General features: G+C 40.0%; 1 protein-coding gene across 13 annotated transcripts in view; it reads left to right on the top strand.

Annotated features, from left to right (window-relative positions):
- Positions 1 to 679: 679 nt before the first annotated feature.
- CCNB3 (cyclin B3) overlaps positions 680 to 21065 on the top strand; it is a 62014-nt gene continuing 41628 nt past the window's right edge. The window contains exons 1-5 of one of the 13 annotated variants that reach the window (XM_035725738.1): positions 680 to 733; positions 1485 to 1716; positions 2259 to 2343; positions 15575 to 15706; positions 17911 to 17997. In XM_035725738.1, the coding sequence (XP_035581631.1) occupies positions 15611 to 15706; positions 17911 to 17997 (183 nt within the window). In that variant the 5' untranslated portion in view covers positions 680 to 733; positions 1485 to 1716; positions 2259 to 2343; positions 15575 to 15610. Of the gene's footprint in view, positions 734 to 1296; positions 1327 to 1484; positions 1717 to 1752; positions 1892 to 2258; positions 2344 to 6132; positions 6195 to 9935; positions 9967 to 11026; positions 11988 to 15025; positions 15063 to 15121; positions 15349 to 15574; positions 15707 to 17910; positions 17998 to 21065 lie in introns of those variants that run through there. The other 12 variants (XM_027608987.2, XM_027608976.2, XM_027608986.2 and 9 more) reach the window with 12 other exon arrangements.

The raw sequence follows: 21065 nt of genomic DNA, 5'->3' as shown, positions 1-21065 counted from the left end.
CCTGTTAGTCTCACTAAGTATCTTCCAGTCTCAGATTAGGCTGCCTAATTTAGTTTATGGGATGACACCATGACCATTTGGAAAATGCACGGTGATACCAGTGATTAACAGACATTATTTATTGTGAACCAACACAAATGGGAGCTCCACTTCTTTTTTTCTTCTCTGAATTATTTTCCAGACCTGAAAATACACAATGTCATTTACAGCAGCTTCATGCAACCATGCTAAAGTGAAAAATCAGATAGCTATTCCGAACATCTCGGCAGTGGTGCTGCATAATTACTTCTGTCAAGTATTTATGTTATGTCTGTATTGTGCATATCTGTCTGGCCTTTTCTGTGAGTGATTGAAGCAGTGGAGGGCGAAAATAAAGGACTTTAAAATGCTATAAATATTCTCATTTTTTATTCCAGAGGGAAGCTGTTAAAAGAGGACTCTTAGATAATGCTGGGGTTTCCTTTTAGGCGGAGGCTTAATTAGGCAGCGAAGGTCTGTTCTAGTGCCTTGTTGTAGAAAACGACTTAATAGCTATTTGTGAAAGGTGGGCTTGGCTTGACATGGGCCATTTCTGGTCAGGCTCCTCCCTCTTATAATTGGGAAATTTCCCTCCTCTGATTTCCTAGAACATTTGCTTCTTGTCTGTGTAATTCATCTGACATTTAGTAGATCTGGCCTGGTAGAGTTAATTAACTTTTCCTATCCGTGGATCACCTGCGTTGAAAGCCTGGCGGTAGGTGTCTCTGTCTCTCATAGTATCCGCCGCAATACTGGGCACATGGCTGGGCTCCAGGAACAAATAAATGACGGTTTTTGGAAATTCAGGCAGCAAACAGTTCAGAAGCCCCAGAGTCCTGGAATCCGTAGTAATATTTCAGTGGGCGGTCTACTTCGGAGAGCAACACTTCCCACACTTAAGTGTGGCTCAGAACCACCTGGAGCACTTGTGAAAACAGGTAGTTGGGCTCCATGGAAGACTTTTTCAGTCTGCGGGGCTGGAATGGGGCCTGAAAATTTGCCCTGTTCTACGTGCCTCATCTCATTTAATTCTCACGGGGCCTTCAGAAACGGGTGCTCTTTTTTTTTTTTTTAAAGATTTTATTTATTCATTTGAGACACAGAGATACAGAGAGAGAGAGAGAGAGAGAGAGAGAGAGAGAGAGAGAGAGAGAGCATGAGCAGGGAGAGAGGCAGAGGGAGAGGGAGAAGCAGGTTCCTCGCCGAGCCAGGAGCCCGATGTGGGGCTCGATCCCAGGACCCTGGGATCATGACCTGAGCCGAAGGCAGACGCTTAACCATCTGAGCCACCCAGGCGCCCAGAAACGGGTGCTCTTTTAATCCGGATTTTTATCAGCGGGGCGGGGGCTGGATCACGGCGGGGGGGGGGGTGGTCCCGCTAGACGGGGCACTGCCCACTTCCATCATTTTGGAGGGGGGTGTACGTGTACGTGCGCAGAGAGTGGTACCCCTTTTCTCTCTTCTAGGGTCCGAAGAGAAATTTCCAGAGAAAAAGAAATGCCTAAGGGGTACCTACTCTGATCTTTTGGCCCCATCTGCTGGTTTCGAGGCTGACTGAACGAAGCGCTGATCCGTTAGCCCCCCCTGCTGGTGACAGTGGTGGGGTCGGACGGCGGCCTCCGAGACCCATTTGCTGAGTCGGCTTTTTCTGGAGGCGGTTGCTCGGAGGCGGTTGCTCCGAGGCACTTCTTCTGAGCGGTTAGTAACTTCTTGGGGCCCTCGTCCGTGTTTGGTTTTGTCTGTTTCTGTTTCCTACTACTCGGGGGGAGTCCCTTTACAAAGCCGAGGGTTTGTGTCAGTTCGTCGATGGTTTGTTCGAGGTACAAGTTAATTTTCTAGGCATTTAAAAGAGCCTTTCGCCTTCCGCATGTAAGTACGTCGACGTATTTTGTGTCAGAGCTGGAGATGTAGCTGAGGAAGCTAGGCTATGAATCGCATTTTTTTTTTCCCTGTCAAACCAACAAACTTGTCTCGAATGTCTGACGAAAAGTACTTAAATATAGTATCAACTGACGACCAACTTTCTTTTTAAAAATTTACTTATTTGACACGGGGGGGAGGGGCAGAGGGCGAAGCAAGCTCCCCGGTGAGCAGCCTGATGTGGGGCTTGAACCCAGGACCCCGGGATCATGACCTGAGCCCAAGGCAGACGCTTAACGGACTGACGCGCGACTGAGCCACCCAGGCGCCTGGCGACAAAACTTTTTTTTAATCCTCTTCTCTGTTGGTATCTTTGTCAGTGAATGAACGTTTGAAGCCAAGACTCTTGGAGGCGAGGAAGGGGATCTGGAAGCGGGAAGCCTTTCGAGTTCCCTCATAGTATTGGTAGGCATCCCTCCCGCCCCCCGCGACTCTGTTAAGGATCCCCCAGGTTTTAGGGGCGTTAAAATGGGATGAAGACTAGCCTAGTCTTCAGCTTGGTCATGTCCTTTCCCCCTGGGGGTGTCAGGCTGAGACCTGTGCCTGTGGCTCTCAAGAGGGTAAATGGAGGTAATGAGTCCATGTAGCCACTGCTTGGAAAACGTGTTTCCATAAGGTAGGCAATCACCCCTTTACCGAAGCCCGTTTGCCAAGGCATTCCTCAAATTAAAAGGAAAATTGGTGATTCCTCCCTTATAGAATCACTCCCCACCCTAAAAACCTCACTTTCTGTGTGTTTTCTATTTATTGATACATTTCCTTCAAGAAAGATGTTTATAGGTTCGAGGAAAGCAGTGTCTGTTCTATTTCATTATGAGCTTTATCTTTCCAAATGCTTGAGGAGAACGACTGTGTGTTACTGATTTTCATTTATCCTGCAAGGGATATCACTAGGTTCAAGAATTGCCATGCCCAGAGCCATATAGAAGTGCTTGGCCATGGCCAAGAAGGTTGAATCACCTCGGTCCGAACTGCCTGGCTTATTTGCAGTAACTTCCTAACTGGTTCTACTGAGTCTTTTCTTGCTACTCTTAAACAGAGGTTTTTTTCTTTTTGAAAGAACCAATATATTTTTATTAGCTAGTTATTTTTAAAACAGCTTTATTAAAATATAATTTGAATACCATGTACTTCACCTCTTTAAAGTGTACAACTCAATGATTCTTAGTATAGTCACAGAGTTGTGGAACTGTCACCATAATCAACTTCAGGACATTTTCATCACCAAAAAAAGAAACCTCATACCCTGTAGCCATCACACCCCAGCTCCCCTAACCCTATACTTACCCAGCCTTAGGCAATCACTAATTTTCTTTCTGTCTCTATAGATCAGCCTATTTTGGACATTTAATATAAATGAAATTATTTGGTATGTGGTCTTTTGTGACTGACTTCTTTCATTTAGCATAACTTTTCCCAGTATAGAGTTGTGACGTGTGAAATGATGTTTACAAGGGACTCTAGTTAGATATTCGACGCCAGGGATTTTTGCTGGAGGCTGGTCGTGCAGGCAACCCTCTGCCTAGTACATACCCAGCTTCCAAAGTCCCAGGAGGAAATCTCATGTTCACCATAAGCCATATTGTCTGCACAATTAAGGTACAGTGAGCTACTTTTATGGGTTAGGGTGGTGGGAATCCTCCCCAAATCTAAGTTCCTAGATCCTAGCCAAGGGTCAACCTTGCCTGCAGGATTTTCAGATGATAACATTCTCAGGTCTGCTATGTTAACTTCTTTCTACACAGATTTTCATAGAGATTTCGTTGATTCTGTAGATCAATTTGAGAGGGATGCCATCTTAACTAAGTATTTCAATTGATGAACATGGGATGTCTTTACATTTATTTAGGTCTTTAATTTTTCTTAATGATGTTTTGTGGTTTTCAGTGTACAAGTCTTGTACTTTTGTTAAATTTATTTCTAAGGATTTGATTCCTTTTGATGCCATTATAAATGGAATTGGTTTCTTAATTTTATTTTCAGATAGTTCCTTGCAAGGCTATAGAAATACAATTGAGTTTTGTATGTTGATTTTTACACCCTTGAGCTCATTTATTAGTTCTAATAGTTTTCTTATTTTTGTGGATTCCTTAGCCTGTTAATATGGTAGATTATGTGGATTGATTTTTTGAACCAGTCTTGCATCCCTGGAATAAACCCCACTTGGTCATGGTATATAATATTTTTTATAATTGCTCAATTCTGTTTGCTAATATCTTGCTGAAGATTTTGCATCTCTTTTCATGAGGGGAGATTGGTATGTGGTTTTCTTTTTTTGTAGTCTTTGGTTTTGATATCACGGTAGAAGTGTTTTCACATGAGTTGGGAAGTGTTCCCTCCTCTTTATTTTCTGGAAGAGATGGTGTAGAATTGGTGTTAATTATTCTTTAAAGATTTAGTTTAATTCTCCAGTGAAATAATCTTGGCCTAGAGACTTCTTTTTTTGAGAATTTTAAAAAATTACAAATTGACTTTCTTTAAGACTATGGAGCTATTCAGATGATGTATTTCATATTGGGTACACTGTGGTAGTTTGTGATTTCCAAAGAATTTGTCCATTTCAATTAAATCGTCAAATTTATGTGTATAGAGCTCATAGTATTCCCTCATTATCCTTTGGACGTCAGTAAGGTTGCTGTGTCTTCTTTGTGGATTGACCTGTTTATCACTATGTAATATTTCTCTGTGTCTATGCTAATTTACTTTGCTCTGAAGTTTACTTTATCTGATATTAATATAGCTACACTGGCTTTTTTTCTTTTTAAAAAATTTGTTTTGCCAAACAAATTTTCAATTTTTAGCTATTAAAAATTATTGAGGCTTTTGCTATCTTTAATTTTTTTGTCCTGTTTAGAAAAGTTTTTCCTTCTGAAGGTTATAAAAGTATTCTTTTATATTTTGTCTAGTATTTCCATGGTTTCATTTTCACAATTAAATCTTGGATCCATCTGGAATATATTTTCATGTAAAAGTAAAGTAGATAATAGCAGATCTTTTCTATCGGTTTTTTTTTATGTTATTAATCACCATACATTACATCATTAGTTTTTGATGTAGTGTCTTTTCTATTGGGTTTTAATACAAGGGATATAGCGGGGAGGAGAAAGGAGAGTTTATGAGAATTTTGTCTGCCTGGGAGGAGGGAAATATTGGAAAGTGGTAGAATCAAAGGGCTATTTCCTCTTTTCTCAGTGTTCTCTCTGAGTGGAACATGAAGGAGAGATTAAGTCAACTGGAGGTGTGAAGGTTGAGAGAAAAACAAAAAAATTTTTGGAAATGTTCTTTTGCTCAATAACTTCTGTTTTTTTTGAAAAGCGGGAAGAAATAGGAAAAATGAAATGGCTTCTTTTGTAATTTTTATATTGCTGTTGTTTTGGTAGATAGTCTTTAGTCTCTTGACTAAAGAAGGGCTTACAGTCTTTTATTTACCACAGCACTGGAAGTCTTAACTATAGAAATCAGACACGGAAAAGACATACATATCACCCAAATTGGTAAAGAAGTAAAACTAATTATTTGCAGATGACATGATACTATGTATAGAAAACTCTAAAGACTCCACCAGAAAACTATTAGAACTAATAAATTCAGTAAGGTTGTAGTATACAAAATTAATATACAGAAATCTGTGGCTTTCTATACACTATGGAGTAGCAGAAAGAGAAATTAAGAAAAACAATCCCATTTACAATTACACCAAAAAGAATAAAATACCTAGAAACAAATTGAACCAAAGAGGTGAACGACCTATACTGTGAAAACTATGAAACATTGATGAAAAAAATTGAAGACAACACAAACAAATGGAAAGATATATCATGATCATGGGTTGGAAGAATTAATATTGTTAAAATGTCTGGGCACCTGGGAAGCTCAATTGGTTAAGCATCTGATTCTCGATTTTGGCTCAGGTCATGATCTCAGAGTCTTGAGATTGAGCCCTGCGTCGGGCTCTGCACTGAGCCTGGAGCCTACTTGAGATTCTCTCTCTCCCTCTGCCCTTAACCCTGCTCATGCTCTCTTTCTCTCTCAAAAAAGATATTGTTAAAATGTCGTATTAACCCAAGCAATCTATAGATTCATTGCAATCCCTAACAAAATACCAACAGCATTTTTAATAAAGATTTTATTTATTTATTTGACAGAGAGAGTGAGAGAGCACAAGCAGGAGGAGCAGCAGAGGGAGAGGGAGAAGCAGGCTTCCTGGGATCACGACCTGAGCGGAAGGCAGAGGCCCAACCAACTGAGCCACCCAGGTGCCCCACTGACAGCATTTTTTTTACAGAACTAGAATAACCCTAAAATTTGTATGGAACCACAAAAGACCCCAAATAGCTAAAGCAATCTTTTTTTAAAAAAAAATTTATTGTTATGTTAATCACCATACATTACATCATTAGTTTTTGATGTAGTGTTCCATGAGTCATTGTTTGTGTATAATACCCAGCGCTCCATGCAGAATGTGCCCTCTTTAATACCCATCACCAGGCTAACCCATCCTCCCAACCCCCACCCCTCTAGAACCCTCAGTTTGTTTTTCAGAGTCCATCGTCTCTCATGGTTCGTCTCCCCCCCGATTTCCCTCCCTTCCTTCTTCCCCTCCTGCTATCTTCTTCTTCTTCTTTTTTTTTTTTTTTAACATATATTGTATTATTTGTTTCAGAGGTACAGATCTGTGATTCAGCAGTCTTGCACAATTCACAGGGCTCACCATAGCACATACCCTCCCCAATGTCTATCATCCAGCCGTCCCATCTCTCCCACCCCCCACCACTCTAGCAACCCTCAGTTTGTTTCCTGAGATTAAGAATTCCTCATATCAGTGAGGTCATATGATACATGTCTTTCTCTGATTGACTTATTTCGCTCAGCATAACACCCTCCATTTCCATCCACGTTGTTGCAAATGGCAAGATCTCATTCCTTTTGATTAGCCAAAGCAATCTTGAGGAAGAAGAACAAAGCTGGAGGTATCATGCTCCCTGATTTCAAACTTTACTGCAAAGCTATAGTAGTCAAAACAGTATTGTCCTGGCACAAAGATAGACACATAGATCAATGGAATAGGATAGAGAGCCCAGAAATAAATCCATGCTTATATGGTCAACTAATCTATGACAAAGGAGGGAAGAATATACAATGGGGAAAAGACAGTCTTTTCAATAAATGGCATTGGAAAAATGGGACCGCTATATGCAAAAGAGTGAAATGGGACCCCTTTCTTACACCATATACAAAAATAAACTCAAAGTAGATTAAAGTCCCCAATGTGAGACCTGCAACCATAGAATTCCTGAAAGAAAGCATAGGCAGTAATATCTTGGGCATCAGTCTTGGAAACATATTTATGTTTCTCAGGCAAGGGAAACAAAAGCAAAAATGAACCATTGGGACTAAACCAAAATAGAAAACATTATACACAGTGAATGAAACCATCAACAAAATGAAAAGGCAACCTACTGAATGGGAGAAAATATTTGCAAATGCTATGTTTGATAAACAGTATCCAAAATATATAAAGAACTTATACAACCCCACACCAAAAAAACAGATAATCCATGGGGCGCCTGGGTGGCTCAGTCGTTAAGCATCTGCCTTCGGCTCAGGTCATGATCCCAGGGTCCTGGGATCGAGCCCCACATCGGGCCCCCTGCTCAGCAGGAAGCCTGCTTCTCCCTCTCCCACTCCCCCTGCTTGTGTTCCATCTCTCGCTGTGTCTCACTCTCAAATAAATAAATAAAATATTTAAAAACAACAACAACAACAAATAATCCAATGGAAAAAAATGGGCAGAGGACCTGAGTAGACATTTTTCCAATGGAGACATACAGATAGCTAACAGACACATGAGAAGATGCTGAACATCACTGATCATCAGGGGAAAGAAAATCAAAACCACAATGAGATCTCACTTTGCAACTGGTCAGAATGGCTAGTATCAAAAAAATAAGAACGAGTATTGACAAGAATGTGGAGAAAAGGGAACCCTTGTGTGCCATTTGTGGGAATGTAAATTGGTGCAACCACTGTGGAAAATAGTATGGAGGTTTCTCAAAAAATTAAAAATAGACATATTATCCAGTAATTCCACTACTGAGTATTTACACAAGGTAAACGCAAACACTAACTTGAAGAGATGTATACACACCCCTATGTTTATTGCATTATTTACAATAGCCAAGAAATGGAAGCAACCTAAGTGTCCACTGATAGATGAATAAAGAAGGTATTTGTGTGCGTATAACAGAATATTACTCAGCTGTAAAAAAGAATGAGATCTTGCCATTTATGACAACATGAATGGATGTAGAGGATGTAATGTTAAGTGAAATAAGTCAAAGACAAATACCATATGATTTCACTTATATGTGGAATCGCAAAAGCAAAACAAATGAACAAACAATAAATAGAAACAGACTCATAAAGAACAAATTGGTGGTTGGGATGGGTAAAGTAGGTGAAGGTACCAACTTCCAGTTTTAAAATAAAAGAAGTCAGGGAAATTGAAAGTATAGCACAGGGAATATGGTCAATAATATTATAATCATGTTGTGTGTTGACAAATGGTAACTACAATTATCATGGTGATCATTGTGTAATGTATAGAATTGTCAAATCACTATATTGTACCCCTGAAACTAAGATCACATTGTATGTCAACTATACTTGAATAATAAAAATTAAAATAAGACTTAAAGTGACTTGGGTTAACACTATATTTCTTCTTTAGTGCATCCCAGTGGGGCACTTGACCACAGTGATTACCCTTAAAAGAAGATACTAAATTGCTTAGTTAACAAATATTTTTTAATCATTTATCAAAGAGGCAGGCATAGGGTAATGAATATGTGTTTGTCTCTGAAATCAGATTGCTTGGGTTTAAATCCCAGTCTAATAACTTGCTAGCTGTGTGATGTCAGGCAAGTTACTAAACTTCTCTGTACTCCAAGTTTCTCTTCTGCAAAATGGGGATATTAACACCTCATTGTATTATTGTGAGTCTCAGAACAGCATCAAACATATAGTAAGCAATTGATAAATATTAACTATTATTAATGCTAATGACTGGAGATAGAGCACAATGGATATGGTCCATATAGTTATGGGTCTTGTATTCTTTTTGTTTTGTTTTATTTTTTTATTATACATTTTAGTTTTTTATTTTTAGAATTTCAAAAATTGTAATTAAAATATAGTTGAAATATATTAGTTTTAGGTATATGACATAGTGATTCGATAATTACATACATCACAAAATGCTCACCACAATAAGTGTAGTTACCATCTGTCACCATATAAAGTTATTACAATATTATTGACTATATTCCTTACACTTTACTTTTCATCCTCGTGACTGGAAGTTTTTACCCCTTAGTCCCCTTTATCTATTCCCCCCACACACACACAGCTACCAGTTCATTCTCTTTATTATTTATTTATTATTATGTTCAATTACCCAACATATAGTACATCATTAGTTTTTGATGTAGTGTTCAATGATTCATTAGTTGCGTATAACACCCAGTGCTCATCACAACACGTGTCCTCCTTAATACCCATCACCTGGTTACCCCACGCCCCCACCCACCTCACTTCTGTAACCCTCAGTTTGTTTCCCAGAGTCCAGAGTCTCTCATGGTTTGTCTCCCTCTCTGATTTCTTCCCATTCAGTTTTCTCTCCCTTCCCCTATGGTCCTCTGCGCTATTCCTTACATTGCACATATGAGTGAAACCATATGATAATTGTCTTTCCCTGCTTGACTTATTTCACTTAGCATAATACCCTCCGGTTCCATCCATGTTGATGCAAATGGTAGGTATTCATCTTTTCTGATGGCTGAGTAATATTCCATTGTATATATGAACTACATCTTTATTTATAAGTCTGTTTCTGTTTTTTATTTATTTATTTTTGTTTCTGTTTTTTTTGTTCATTTGTTATGTTTTTTAGATTCCACATATAAGTGAAATCATAAGGTATTTGTCTTTCTCTGTAGGACTTACTTCACTTGGCATAATACTCTCTAGGTAAGGACCTTGCATTCGTGAATGATGAGATAGGTTAAAAATTACAAATAACAATAATTACTCTAAAATGAATGTATGGGGCTGAGATAGAGTATAAAGGAGTGGGAGGAGAATACTACTTTAGATAACATGGTCAGAGAAAGCCTCTCTGAAGAGGGGGCATTTAAGCTGAGAGTTGAAGCATCAGAAAAAAAACAAGTAATTTAAAGAATGGAGGGAAGAATGTTCCAGGCAGTGGGAACATCATGTACAGAGATTCTGAAGTGAAGGATTTTATTATATTCAAAGCCCTGAAAGAAGACCATTATGGCTGGAATGTAGTGAACAAGAAAGAGTGGTATGAGATGAGGTTGATGATATAGGCAAGACTTTGTAGATCACAGTGAGGAGTTTGGATATTAAGTTCTGTGGGAAACCACTAAAGCATGAGAGAAAGATGATATAATTTTTCTTTTTTTTAAAAAAGATTGATCTTGTATTCACATTAGAGAAGATCAAGATTGGAAAGGGGGAGAGCAGCTTGGAGGCTCTTCACAGTGGTCCAGATGAGAGACTGTGGTGGCAGTGGAGGTGGAGAGAAGTGGATGGATGTAAGGTATAATTTTAAGGTAGAATCAATAGGACTTGTTGAAGGATTGGATGTGGGAAGGTAAGGTGATGGAAGAGAGTTTGAATCGAGGATGATACCCAGGTTTCTGGCTTGATTAACAAGTTTGATGTGGTACCAATTTTTGAAATGGGAGATACTGGAAGAAGGATCAGCTTTGGTAAGCATTGTGAACATATTGAGTTTGAGGTGTCTATCAGACATCCAAGCGGAGATGTGTTGTAGTCATTTGGATTTATGAATCTGGAGTTCAGGGCCAGCTTTTAGATGATATTTAAAGTCGTGGCTCTGGATGAGATAACCTAGGGAGATTGAAAAGAGAAGAGGACCTGGGATCATGTGAATATTCCACTTTTAATGTAGAAGCTGTGAGATACTAAAAGGAGAATGGGCTGATAGTAAAGGCAGGGATGTAGTTTAGTGGTAGAGTAGCTAGCTGCTGTGTATGCAGCAAGTCCTAGATTTTATCCTTGGTATCTCCATTTACTCTTTGCATCTTCAGAGGATAGGGCAGGGCTGTTAATTCTTCAAGTCTTTTGTCAATTGCTCATATGTAGTTTTTCTAGCTCCTGGAACAAAGCAGGTGCTCAGTAACTGTTGGATGAATGAATGGATGAATGAATGAATGAGTGAGTGAAATGAATGAGACTATCTAGTTGTAATACCTGCTTTGCCACAATGCAGGTTTGTGATATTGGGCAGTTAGCAAGCTACAATTTTGTTATCTGTAAAATGGCACTAATAAAAGTACCTATCTTTTTGGACAGGATTTAAAAGAATAAAAATTTATAGCATTTAGCATAGAGCTAGTGGTAAATTAATGTTAGCTACTATTAGCTCTACTGCACTTTGGGTGCTTATCCATAAAATAGGGGCAATAATTTCTGCCCTGATTCCCTCACAAGGTGATTTGTGAAGCCAGCAGGAGTTAACATCTGACTCTACAGAGGGTTGTTAGTGTTAATGTTTTAATTGGTCTTAATCTGTATCATGCAGCCGCTCTCGCCCCCATCCTCCATCAGGATTATTTAAATAAAAACGCCTCTTTAAATTGACCCAGTACTCGGCTGGTCAGCCCTGCCGGGTTCAGCCAATTGTACTCGAAACCACGCCCCAATGCGAAGTCTATTAGCCGCCCAGTTCAATTTAAAAATACCCAGGTCCGCCCCTCCGTGCTAGGGGAGCACACGCCCCAGCGGTGCCCGCTGATTGGCCCCTGCTGGCCAATCTCCACTGCGCTTCCTCCTGGGGCTGTAATTTTCAAAATTCGCTACTGGGCAGATTGGAGCGAGCCCAGGCCAGGTTGAGAAGGACACAGGTCGCTACAACACGGAGCTCCGTTCATTTCCCGGGCCTCTCCTGGTCTAGGAGTGCGTCCGTGATCTTCATGTTCTGCCCTCAATCTCGGTGTGAGGTAGGCGCCTTTGGGCTTATACTGCCCGCTCGAATGTCCGGCCCTGTCGCAAGCGGGTTGATGCCTGAGCGCCACTACAGCCCCTTGTGAACACGCTGTCTTCTCTCGCCGGCAAGCAAGGCATCCCTGCCATGAAACCTTTGTTTTGTTCTGCTGTCAGTCAGCAGTTTGTGCGAAGTTGGGCAGGGAATGTGTTTTAGAGGGTGAGATGGCAAAAGAAATGAGACCGTGTCCTAGCTTTCGGATAGAGCGACCAGTACACATGCCTGAATCAGAGTGCATTTACAAAACGTCTTTTCACAAGTGGAAGTGTGGAGGATCAATTTCATCCACAGGGCGTATTTAAGTCAGAGAGTGCTACTTGCGGGATCTTCTTTGAATTACAGGTTGGAGGATATGAAAAAGGACGGAAACGTGTGCTCTCTCCTTTGTTACCGCTTTTATCTCCACTGGCTCTCTTCTATCCCCTACTCCAACCGCTGCAGCTCTGGGCTTTCCCACTTCTCTGTGCTTTGGTCCACTTAGGATCCTAGAATGCCAGAGGCCAAAGGACCCTAGAACAGTGCTTTTTAAACTTTGAAGTGCATACAAATCACCTGGGGGATGTTAACTTGCACTTTCAGATTTGGTAGGTCTAGCTTGGGGCCTGGGATTTTAAATTGCTAACAAGCTCCCAGGTGATGCTAATGTTGCTGATCTGTTGACCATGGTTTGAATAGCTAGGAGGCTCTGGTTCCATGGCCTCATTTTCTTAGGTGGGGAAACAAAGGCCTAGAGAGGGAAAAGGGACTTGCCTAGCATCAGCCAGCCAGCCAGGGGCAGAGTCAGAGAGCCTAGGCATCCTTCCCAGCCCAGTGCTGCTTTCATGGACACCGTGCTGCATTCTCTCCCCAGTGTCTTGCTGTCTGTAACCTGCTTTTAGATATAAAATGAAGTTGCTGTTGTTTCCTGTAGACTCTCTTGATCTACAGTTTTGGAGTCTAAGCAACGGGGCTTCTAAATGAGCCAACTTGCCCCTGTTTGGGTTTTAGCACCAGTCCTGGGATGCGCAATGGAGTCTCCCACACTTATCAGCGTATATGTACGGAAGATGGAAAGTCTGGAAAGTGGAAAGGATTCTAATTTTCTCGTCCAAGTAAGGCCCCATTCTGTAGGTGGTAGAAGTCAGTAATGTTCTGCTGAATGTCCCTTAATGAAAGCTTGTTTTTAGTGGAGTCAATCCCCTCCCCCTTCCTAATGGCAGAGAAACTAGTTACTTAAGTCACTGTGTGTGCCCCCCAAAACAAGTGATTAGTGTCCAGGATAATGAAGGTGGTGTATGAATATCATCTGGATAACCTTATTCTCTCTGAGGTTTAGTTACCCTGTGATGTCATCAGGTGGAAGTTTTCTAGCCTGTTGAGTTCAGTCTATTTTTTCTTTCCCCTTGAAAAATAAAAGTTTCAGGACACGAGTCTTTGGTCATCCATAAAAAAATTGTCCGGGGTGTGAATAGTAACAGCAGAGTAAGTGGTTTTCATACAGTGCATTTAAGGGTGGGTGCACCCAATTTGGCTTTATTGCTGCTAGGCTGAGTTTTGAAAGATGAGATGGAAAATAGGTTTGGATTTGGGGGAAGAGAGGGAAAGTAAGATGCACCACTTATTTTGAGGGCCTACCATGGGTTAGGTTTCACACATACAAATTTACTTTGGAGTCATATGTTGCTTCTGCAAGTAAATGGTGGTATTCTTCTACTGCAAATGAGAAAATTAAACCTCAAAGATGTTGTCTGGTTTAGAAACCCAGTTGCTTCTTAAAAAAAAAAAAATCTCATTCTGTCTCCTTACACTACCACAGTACAGCCTTTTGCTTTGGACCATGGACTGTTTTGGAGTGCTTTTGAGTATGATTGGAGAGATTTCATGGTATTTTAGAAAGAGCCCTGGAAAGAGCTGGGTGACCTATACTGCTCAGTAGTTTGTCCTGTGTAGTAAGTCACTTAACACATCGAGGCCTCTAAAATGGGAAGAATTGTATTTGTACTGTGTACCCCCACAGTTTTGTTGTGAGGATCAACTGAGGTAATAAATGTGAAGGCACATACTTGTACTGACTTTTCCTGACTGACAAAATGTTTAATACTTCTTCATCCAAAATCAGCCTTTCTCCTTTCTTAAACCTTCCCCTCAAGCTGCGGTCTTCTCTGCTTCCCTTTCTTACCATCCTGCCTCCAGCCTAGCATTCAGTCCCTTTCTAACTCCTCCCTAATACATTTTTTATACTCTACACTCCAGGCAACTTGGGTGTCCCTGCATCTGCCATGCTCGACGTGTTCAAGTCTCTGCCTGGGCTCAGGCTTTCTTTGCCGGGAAAGCTCCCCAGTCTACTTGGGAACCTCTTTGTCATTTAAGTCTAGATTATATATGACCTCTGCTATGAAGCCTTCTCCCACCCCTTTCCCTGACAAGATTATCGACTTTGCATTGTGTTTCTGTAGTACTTTGTATTTACTTTTATTAAATCATTTGCCACATTTTTATGTTACGTTTAGAGCTGTGCTTGTGAATACTTATAGGATAAGATGCATGATTTATTTGCATTAATATCTCCATTGCTGGAAATATTTGGTATAGAATGGTAAGCTTGTTGCATTGCCTGTAGGGTCTCGCTTCCAGGAGCCTGTTCTTTGTCAAATGCATTTGAATTTGGAGATTGAAGGTGGGTGAGGTTGGAAGGGCAGTTGCATCTGAGTGGGAAGGGCCTCTGGTATATCCAAAAACAGATTCCTCCTAGTAATGCATTTGCTCGTAAGACACATAAGTGTATCCTAACTATTGAGGACTCACAAGAAAGAACCATAAAGAACATAGAATGGGGTCTCCCACCAAGATGGGACAAAGATAGGACTCTCTCAAGGGCTGTAATGATGGTTAAATTTTTATGTCAAGTGATTTTCAATAAGTTAGTTCCTTCTATTGTTATCTCATCTTTTGATTTTTTTTTTTTTTTTCCTACCAGGTGTCTCTGGAACTGGATTATGGTTTCTTTTGGTTGAATGCAGTCTTTGAATACTCTGGCCTATCATGTATACATGTGTGTGCAGTGTATTCTTGCATCTTCTCTGTAGCATCATTGTAATTGCTGTGCCAGGACCCTGTGCCTTTTAAAGAACATTAACCCTTCCAGCTGGCTTCCATACTATATGATCTGCATGTTCTTGATCGTTTTTAATGCAAAACACTCATGTGACTTGTTCCTAGTGTTCCCAAGCCTAAACTAGGAGGTAGGCCACAGTTCCAGTGCCCACAGAGGATGACAGGCGCTGTGCTAGGCTTTTTAGATAGAGTATCTCGTTTAATTGGAACAGTGCCCTACAGAGGTAGGTATACTTACCTCCATTTTACAGATGAGATAACTGAAGCTCAGGGAGTTTGTCACTTGCCTAAGGCTAATTGTGGTAGAACTAAGATTTAAACACAGATCTGCCTAACAGTATATTTTCTTCTAGAGATGCTATAGAGAGACTGGGTATTCTCAGGGGTTTTTGGAGCATTCTGCGAAGTGTCTGGTAAATGGTGTTTGAAAGAGTCCCTTTCTGATTGCAGCCCTATCTTGGATAGACACTGCTGAACCTGTGAGAGATGCCACTGCCTCTACCATCCCGAAGCTCCAAACCTGAGACTAAGAAATCACAGTCGAGCAAAATTGTGCCCAGTGATCATGGCCAATCTGAAAAGGTTAGAGCAAGCTGTCTCTCCCAACAGTGTCTCGAGTAGCTTCTTTCTGTGTTGGCTCAGTCCCTATCCTCACCCCTAAATCTTTCTGAATATGTGTTGTTTAATCTGAGAAATTGGGAAGGAGTGGCAGCGCTTGTAGTTTAAGAAGACCAGCAAATTAGAACTTGGATTCTAAGTGTGAACTCTCCTTTCCCATAAATGCATAGCCGAGATGAAGGGTGTCCTTCACAACCTTCAGAAGCAAATAATACTCAGCCATGTTTATACTCTTAGTGTCTGGGAGATGTTTGAAGTACCTTGCTGGGAGACTGCTTAGTGCATCCTGGGGGAGACTATGAAGCTAATCTTCAACAAATGTATTATCATGCTTTTTATAGCTATTAAATTTGAAGACGGTGTCCATTTTGACCTTGTGGGTAGTTTGACACTGTCGTTCCGACCCTGGGATGTTCTTTGTTCATCACCATACATATTTAACCAGAGTTTTACTAATACTGATGAATTGTCATTAAGGGAGTATTTCCTGGAGCAAACATCATTAGACCAGTTTAATTTCCTTGATTGGTTTTCTCTCAGCATAGATAAACATTTTCTAATCATTTTCATTTTTTTGTTTTACTAAAATGATTTTCATGGAGGGGCTAGATTTTTTTATATATAAGTTTGCAAGAAAGATTTGATTCATCGATCAGATTTTTGTCTATATTCAATTTGCTGATTAGAGTTCTGCCATAATAAGTTTTCTTTTGTGGCAGTTATTTTTCCAAATCCAGCTTTCTGGGGGCACATTTTGTAAATCTAAGTTTTATTGAGTTCACTTTTATCTGTGAATTTTATTTGGGGCTGATTATTTCTACTGGTAATATTAAGTGGGAATTGGATTATTTCTACTGGTAATATTAAATGGGAATTGGATAGCAGACTGACAGTTTATTTCTTAGCTAATTTGTGAGATTTGTGTAACCACCAAATATTTTTGCTAATTATTTCCACTAGGATTATTTACCATGAACTAGATAAAAGACTAATAGTTTACTGATTTCTTAGCTTAATCAATTAGAAAATAGAAGTAATTCTTCTTGGCTCTTTCAGGATTGCTCTGCTGTGCTAGATTGGTCTATTGTACTATGAATCCAATTCTCTAAACTTCTGATCACTTACTGTGTCATGTACTAACTGTTCATGATGTAGATGAAGAACAGAGCAAATAGATGGTGTGACCCTAATGCTCTGCTTCACGTTATAGCAACTCTCTGATAAAAGTAGAGCTGTGTTCTCATTTCATAGAGGAAATTTAATACTTAGGAGACCTTCACCAAAGAAAAACTGTTAATGAGTAGAAGAGCACTACAGTGTGATTTACCCTAACCTGTAGCCCCATAGAGATGGTGTCATTCACTTGGGAGATGGGTAAGGCATGCACAGATAAACAATACCTAGAAAGAAAACCCCTTTTGCTCCAAAATAGTCACCTCTCTTCCCATCTGCTACCTCTCCTTCATAGACACTAACAATTAGAGGTTAATATGGATTACCAAACTCCTTTCTCAAAACACAGAATTTGGGCCAACCAGGCGCCTCTATACAGACTTTCAAAATATGTATTCTCTTATTTGATCCTCAAATAAGGTAGGTTATCATTCCAATTTTACTGATAAGCAAAAATTGAGGCTGAGAGAGTAAGCGATTTGTCCAAGGTCAACAGCTAGTAAAGAGGTGATCCTGGACTAATATCTAGGTATGTGTGTTATTGTCCTTATTGGGACTATCTTAAATACTTAACATAAGAGATGCTTAAATATTTGTTAAATTATTGAACTGATTTACTTGAGAGCATCCATATTAAAGGAATGACTGGGAATGGCAGGGTGGTGGTGGTTGTTAATCTTTGATCAGATAACCATAAAGATGAGAGAACTAAGAGGGAAAACTAGCTTTACCAAGCTATTTTGCTCATTCTAGGGGTTACACTGAAGGTCATCATCCTAGTTTTGTCCCCATGATCAATGATTACCTCCTTCAGGGACTCTCTAAGCAGCAGTGAATGCCAAAATTTCCTTTTGTTGTAGTTTTTTGGGGTTTATTATATACATCTCCAGTTGCTTGGAGATTCTGGGGTTTCCCCCTGAGCCCCAAAGATGACCCGAAGTCCCTGAAAAGTGTTCATGATTGGATATACTCATTTACCTCTTTTACTTTTTTAGAGAGGGGAGAATTATCAAGCAAAGATCTCTTCATGTTCACCTAAGAGACGATGCAAAAAGAGATCAGCTTTTGAAGATCTCACCAATGTGAGTATGCTAGTCCAATCCCTTGCTGTGGTTTTGCATATGGCTGAGATAACCTCTTCCTTAAGGGATCTTTCTGTGTTACCAGACCCTGACCCTCTCTAGAATGTTGAGAGCCAGTTATACTTGGAATCAGTGATCCAGTTTCAGAAGGCAGGAGGTCTTCTGCTGGTACATACCATCTGGGTTAATTGGTTGAACTTTCTGGAACCAGCAGACAGAGTGATTATCAGATATGAAATTGTAGATAAATATAAGAGCTACGGGATCTTGCATTTAGATTAAGTCCAGACGTGGCTCAACTAGCTGCCTAGGCCTTGGAGGTGAGTATCCTGATGGATTCATTGTAGTTCAAGGCAGTGTTTATCAATTCAAGCACTATGGGCAATTGGTGAAGTAGTTTTTCTGTTGTGTAGGACTGTCCTCAGCCACAACATCTCTGGCTCCTGGTGTTAAATTCCAGCAGCAGCCCATTCATAGTAACAATCAGAAATGCCCCCTGATGTACAGAACCATTGAGGACCACTGTTCCATGGTCTGGTCTTCAACTGTGGAGATTGAGAAACTCAATTTTGAGGAGAATTCTTGAGTTCACTCCCTTCTGATATTATTAAGATACCAGCAGAACCCAGAATTGATAGTTAACTGTTACTAATTGAACGTAGAATTGGGCCAAAGGTAATCTTTGGTCTTAGAGAATAATAACTGATGACTACTGAGGGCTTACCAGGTGCCTGGCACTATTCTAAGCACTTTTTCCTGTATTAACTCCCTTAATCCTCATTTATTTCTATAAGGTAGATACCATAATTATGTTTACAGATCAGGACTTGCCCAATGTTGCTTTCAAAGTGTTTCATCTAGGATACAGAGAACCTGGTGAACTATTCCTGCCCTCCATAATAGAATGTCCTTCTGTAGCTACCAGAATACTTGTATCTACTAGATAATATTTTACCCCCTTGAGCAGGATTGGTTAAGCATTGGCAAAGTTCTCTCCTTTGGATCTCTGCTCTTTAGATGCTGCTGTGTGACCACCTCTGTACTAACATAGTCTCTTCCTCATACAGATTACAACATATATGATTAGGTTACAGCTTTCTGAATAATTTCAGGTTTACTGTAGATTGGTTGAAAGAGACCCTTCCCACACAGACTTGTAAGGCTAGATTTGTTTCCTGACTTATTTAACTATGGATCTAGAAACTTGGCTGAAATAAGGTAGCCACACAAATCGGAAGCAGATGCAGCTCATGGTAGTGTAGCTTCCCTTGGCCCCCAGAGTCCCTGATGGAAGAGCAGTGACGTTGTGCAAAGCAAGGTCTCACAGCATATGAGATAATTTCTTGCTATGTCTCAGTCCTTTTTTTTCATGAAGTTTATATTGCCATTCATAAAGAGCAAACACAAACTAATAGGAAATACATGCAGATATCATCCAGAGCCCTTCTGGTTCTCCAAATGAATGCAGTATCTGTTAGGCCCCATCTATATCCAGAGTGGAAGTGGGAGAAGCAGGGCATCTCTGAGCAGTAGCTCTGCCTCTAGCTTTCCAGAAACTCAGAAAGCCCAATTCCCTTTTGCATTCAAGTTTTGAAGATTCACTTTGGTAACCTTGAATGGTCTTTGGTGTTTTCCAGAGAAAGTTCCATCATTACAAGGTGCCTAAGCCATTCCTAGGATTGGGCATTTCTGCAGATGTCTGAGCTCATCTATTTGAGGGTTGAGGGCTCCTTTCTCTCTGAATTTTGGGGATTCCCTATATGATTATTTGTTTCTTCCTGTCTGTATTCCTGTCAGTATACTAAATCTCCATGTCCACACATCTGTTTTTTCCCTCAACATTCACCAGTGAGGTCCTGGCATGCCAAAAGATTTGATCTGTTTTAATTAACCTGCTGTGTTTTTCTTTCCCTCGCCTTTATCATTCCAGCATGGGAAAGACTTGTGGTAAGAGCTGGTCCTAAGCCAGTAGACAAGGAGGTAGGGTCTATATCCACATTTACCTAAATGATTTTGTGTCAGTAGGACACAATTTTCCTTTTTTCTTTCTTTCTTTCTTTCTTTTTCTTTTTTTTTTTTGATGAAACAGTTGTAAGGAAGTGCAGATTAAGGTCCCCTTGAGCTTAGATCTGAGAATATTCGTGCTTTGAACCTTCACATATGGCAAGTAAAGAGTTTCACCCTGGGTGTTGGGGTCTCCACCTCTCTTGTGCCAAGAATGCAATTCTTTTCCAATTCTGAATCTCAGTTGCACATACAGGGAATTTGTAAAGCTTTAGGTAAGAAGTTAAAATGAAAACAGTGCCAAACTATTTGAGGAGCAGAGGTGGATGGCTTGAGGGCCTAAGAAAGAATTAATTCCCTGTTGGATTGCAGTTGCTTATTATGATCTGATGATACAAAGGCATATTTTTTAAATATTTCATTTAGAAATAATTTCAAGTTTACAAAAAGTTGCAAAAATAAAAAGTACAAATAATATGCATATACTCTTCACCTAGATTAACCTATAGTTAACATGTTATCCCATTTGCTTACATACATCATGGCTTTTTACCCCAAGTACTTCAGTGTATATTTCATCAGAGAAATTGTCTTTTTAAAAAAGATTTATTTATTCATTTTAGAGAAAGCGCGAGCATGAGCAGGGGGAGGGGCAAAAGGAGAGGGAGAGAGAATCTAAATCAGATTCCCCGCTGAGCGTGGAGCCCAACATGGGGCTCCATCTCATGACCCTGAGATCATGACCTGAGCTGAAACTAAGAGTTGGACACCCAACTGACTGAGCCACTCAGGCGCCCCAGAGAAATTTCCTTATATAACCACAGTACTGTTAACAACTTTATACATTTACATTGATACAATATTTTTATGTAATCTATTATCCATATTCCAGTTTTTTCAGTTGACCTTATAAGGTCAATGTTATAAGTATTTTTACCTTCTAGTAAATGATCCAGTGTAGTATCATTTACTTGTCATTTCTCTAGCTGCTTTAAAAAAATATATGTATTTTTTAAATTTAAATTCAATTAATTGACATAACGTATTGTTAGTTTCAGAGTCTC

This window comes from Zalophus californianus, chromosome X (assembly GCF_009762305.2).
Source record: "Zalophus californianus isolate mZalCal1 chromosome X, mZalCal1.pri.v2, whole genome shotgun sequence".
Classification (NCBI taxonomy): Eukaryota; Metazoa; Chordata; class Mammalia; order Carnivora; family Otariidae; genus Zalophus; species Zalophus californianus.
This window is presented reverse-complemented; position numbering and strand designations above follow the sequence as displayed.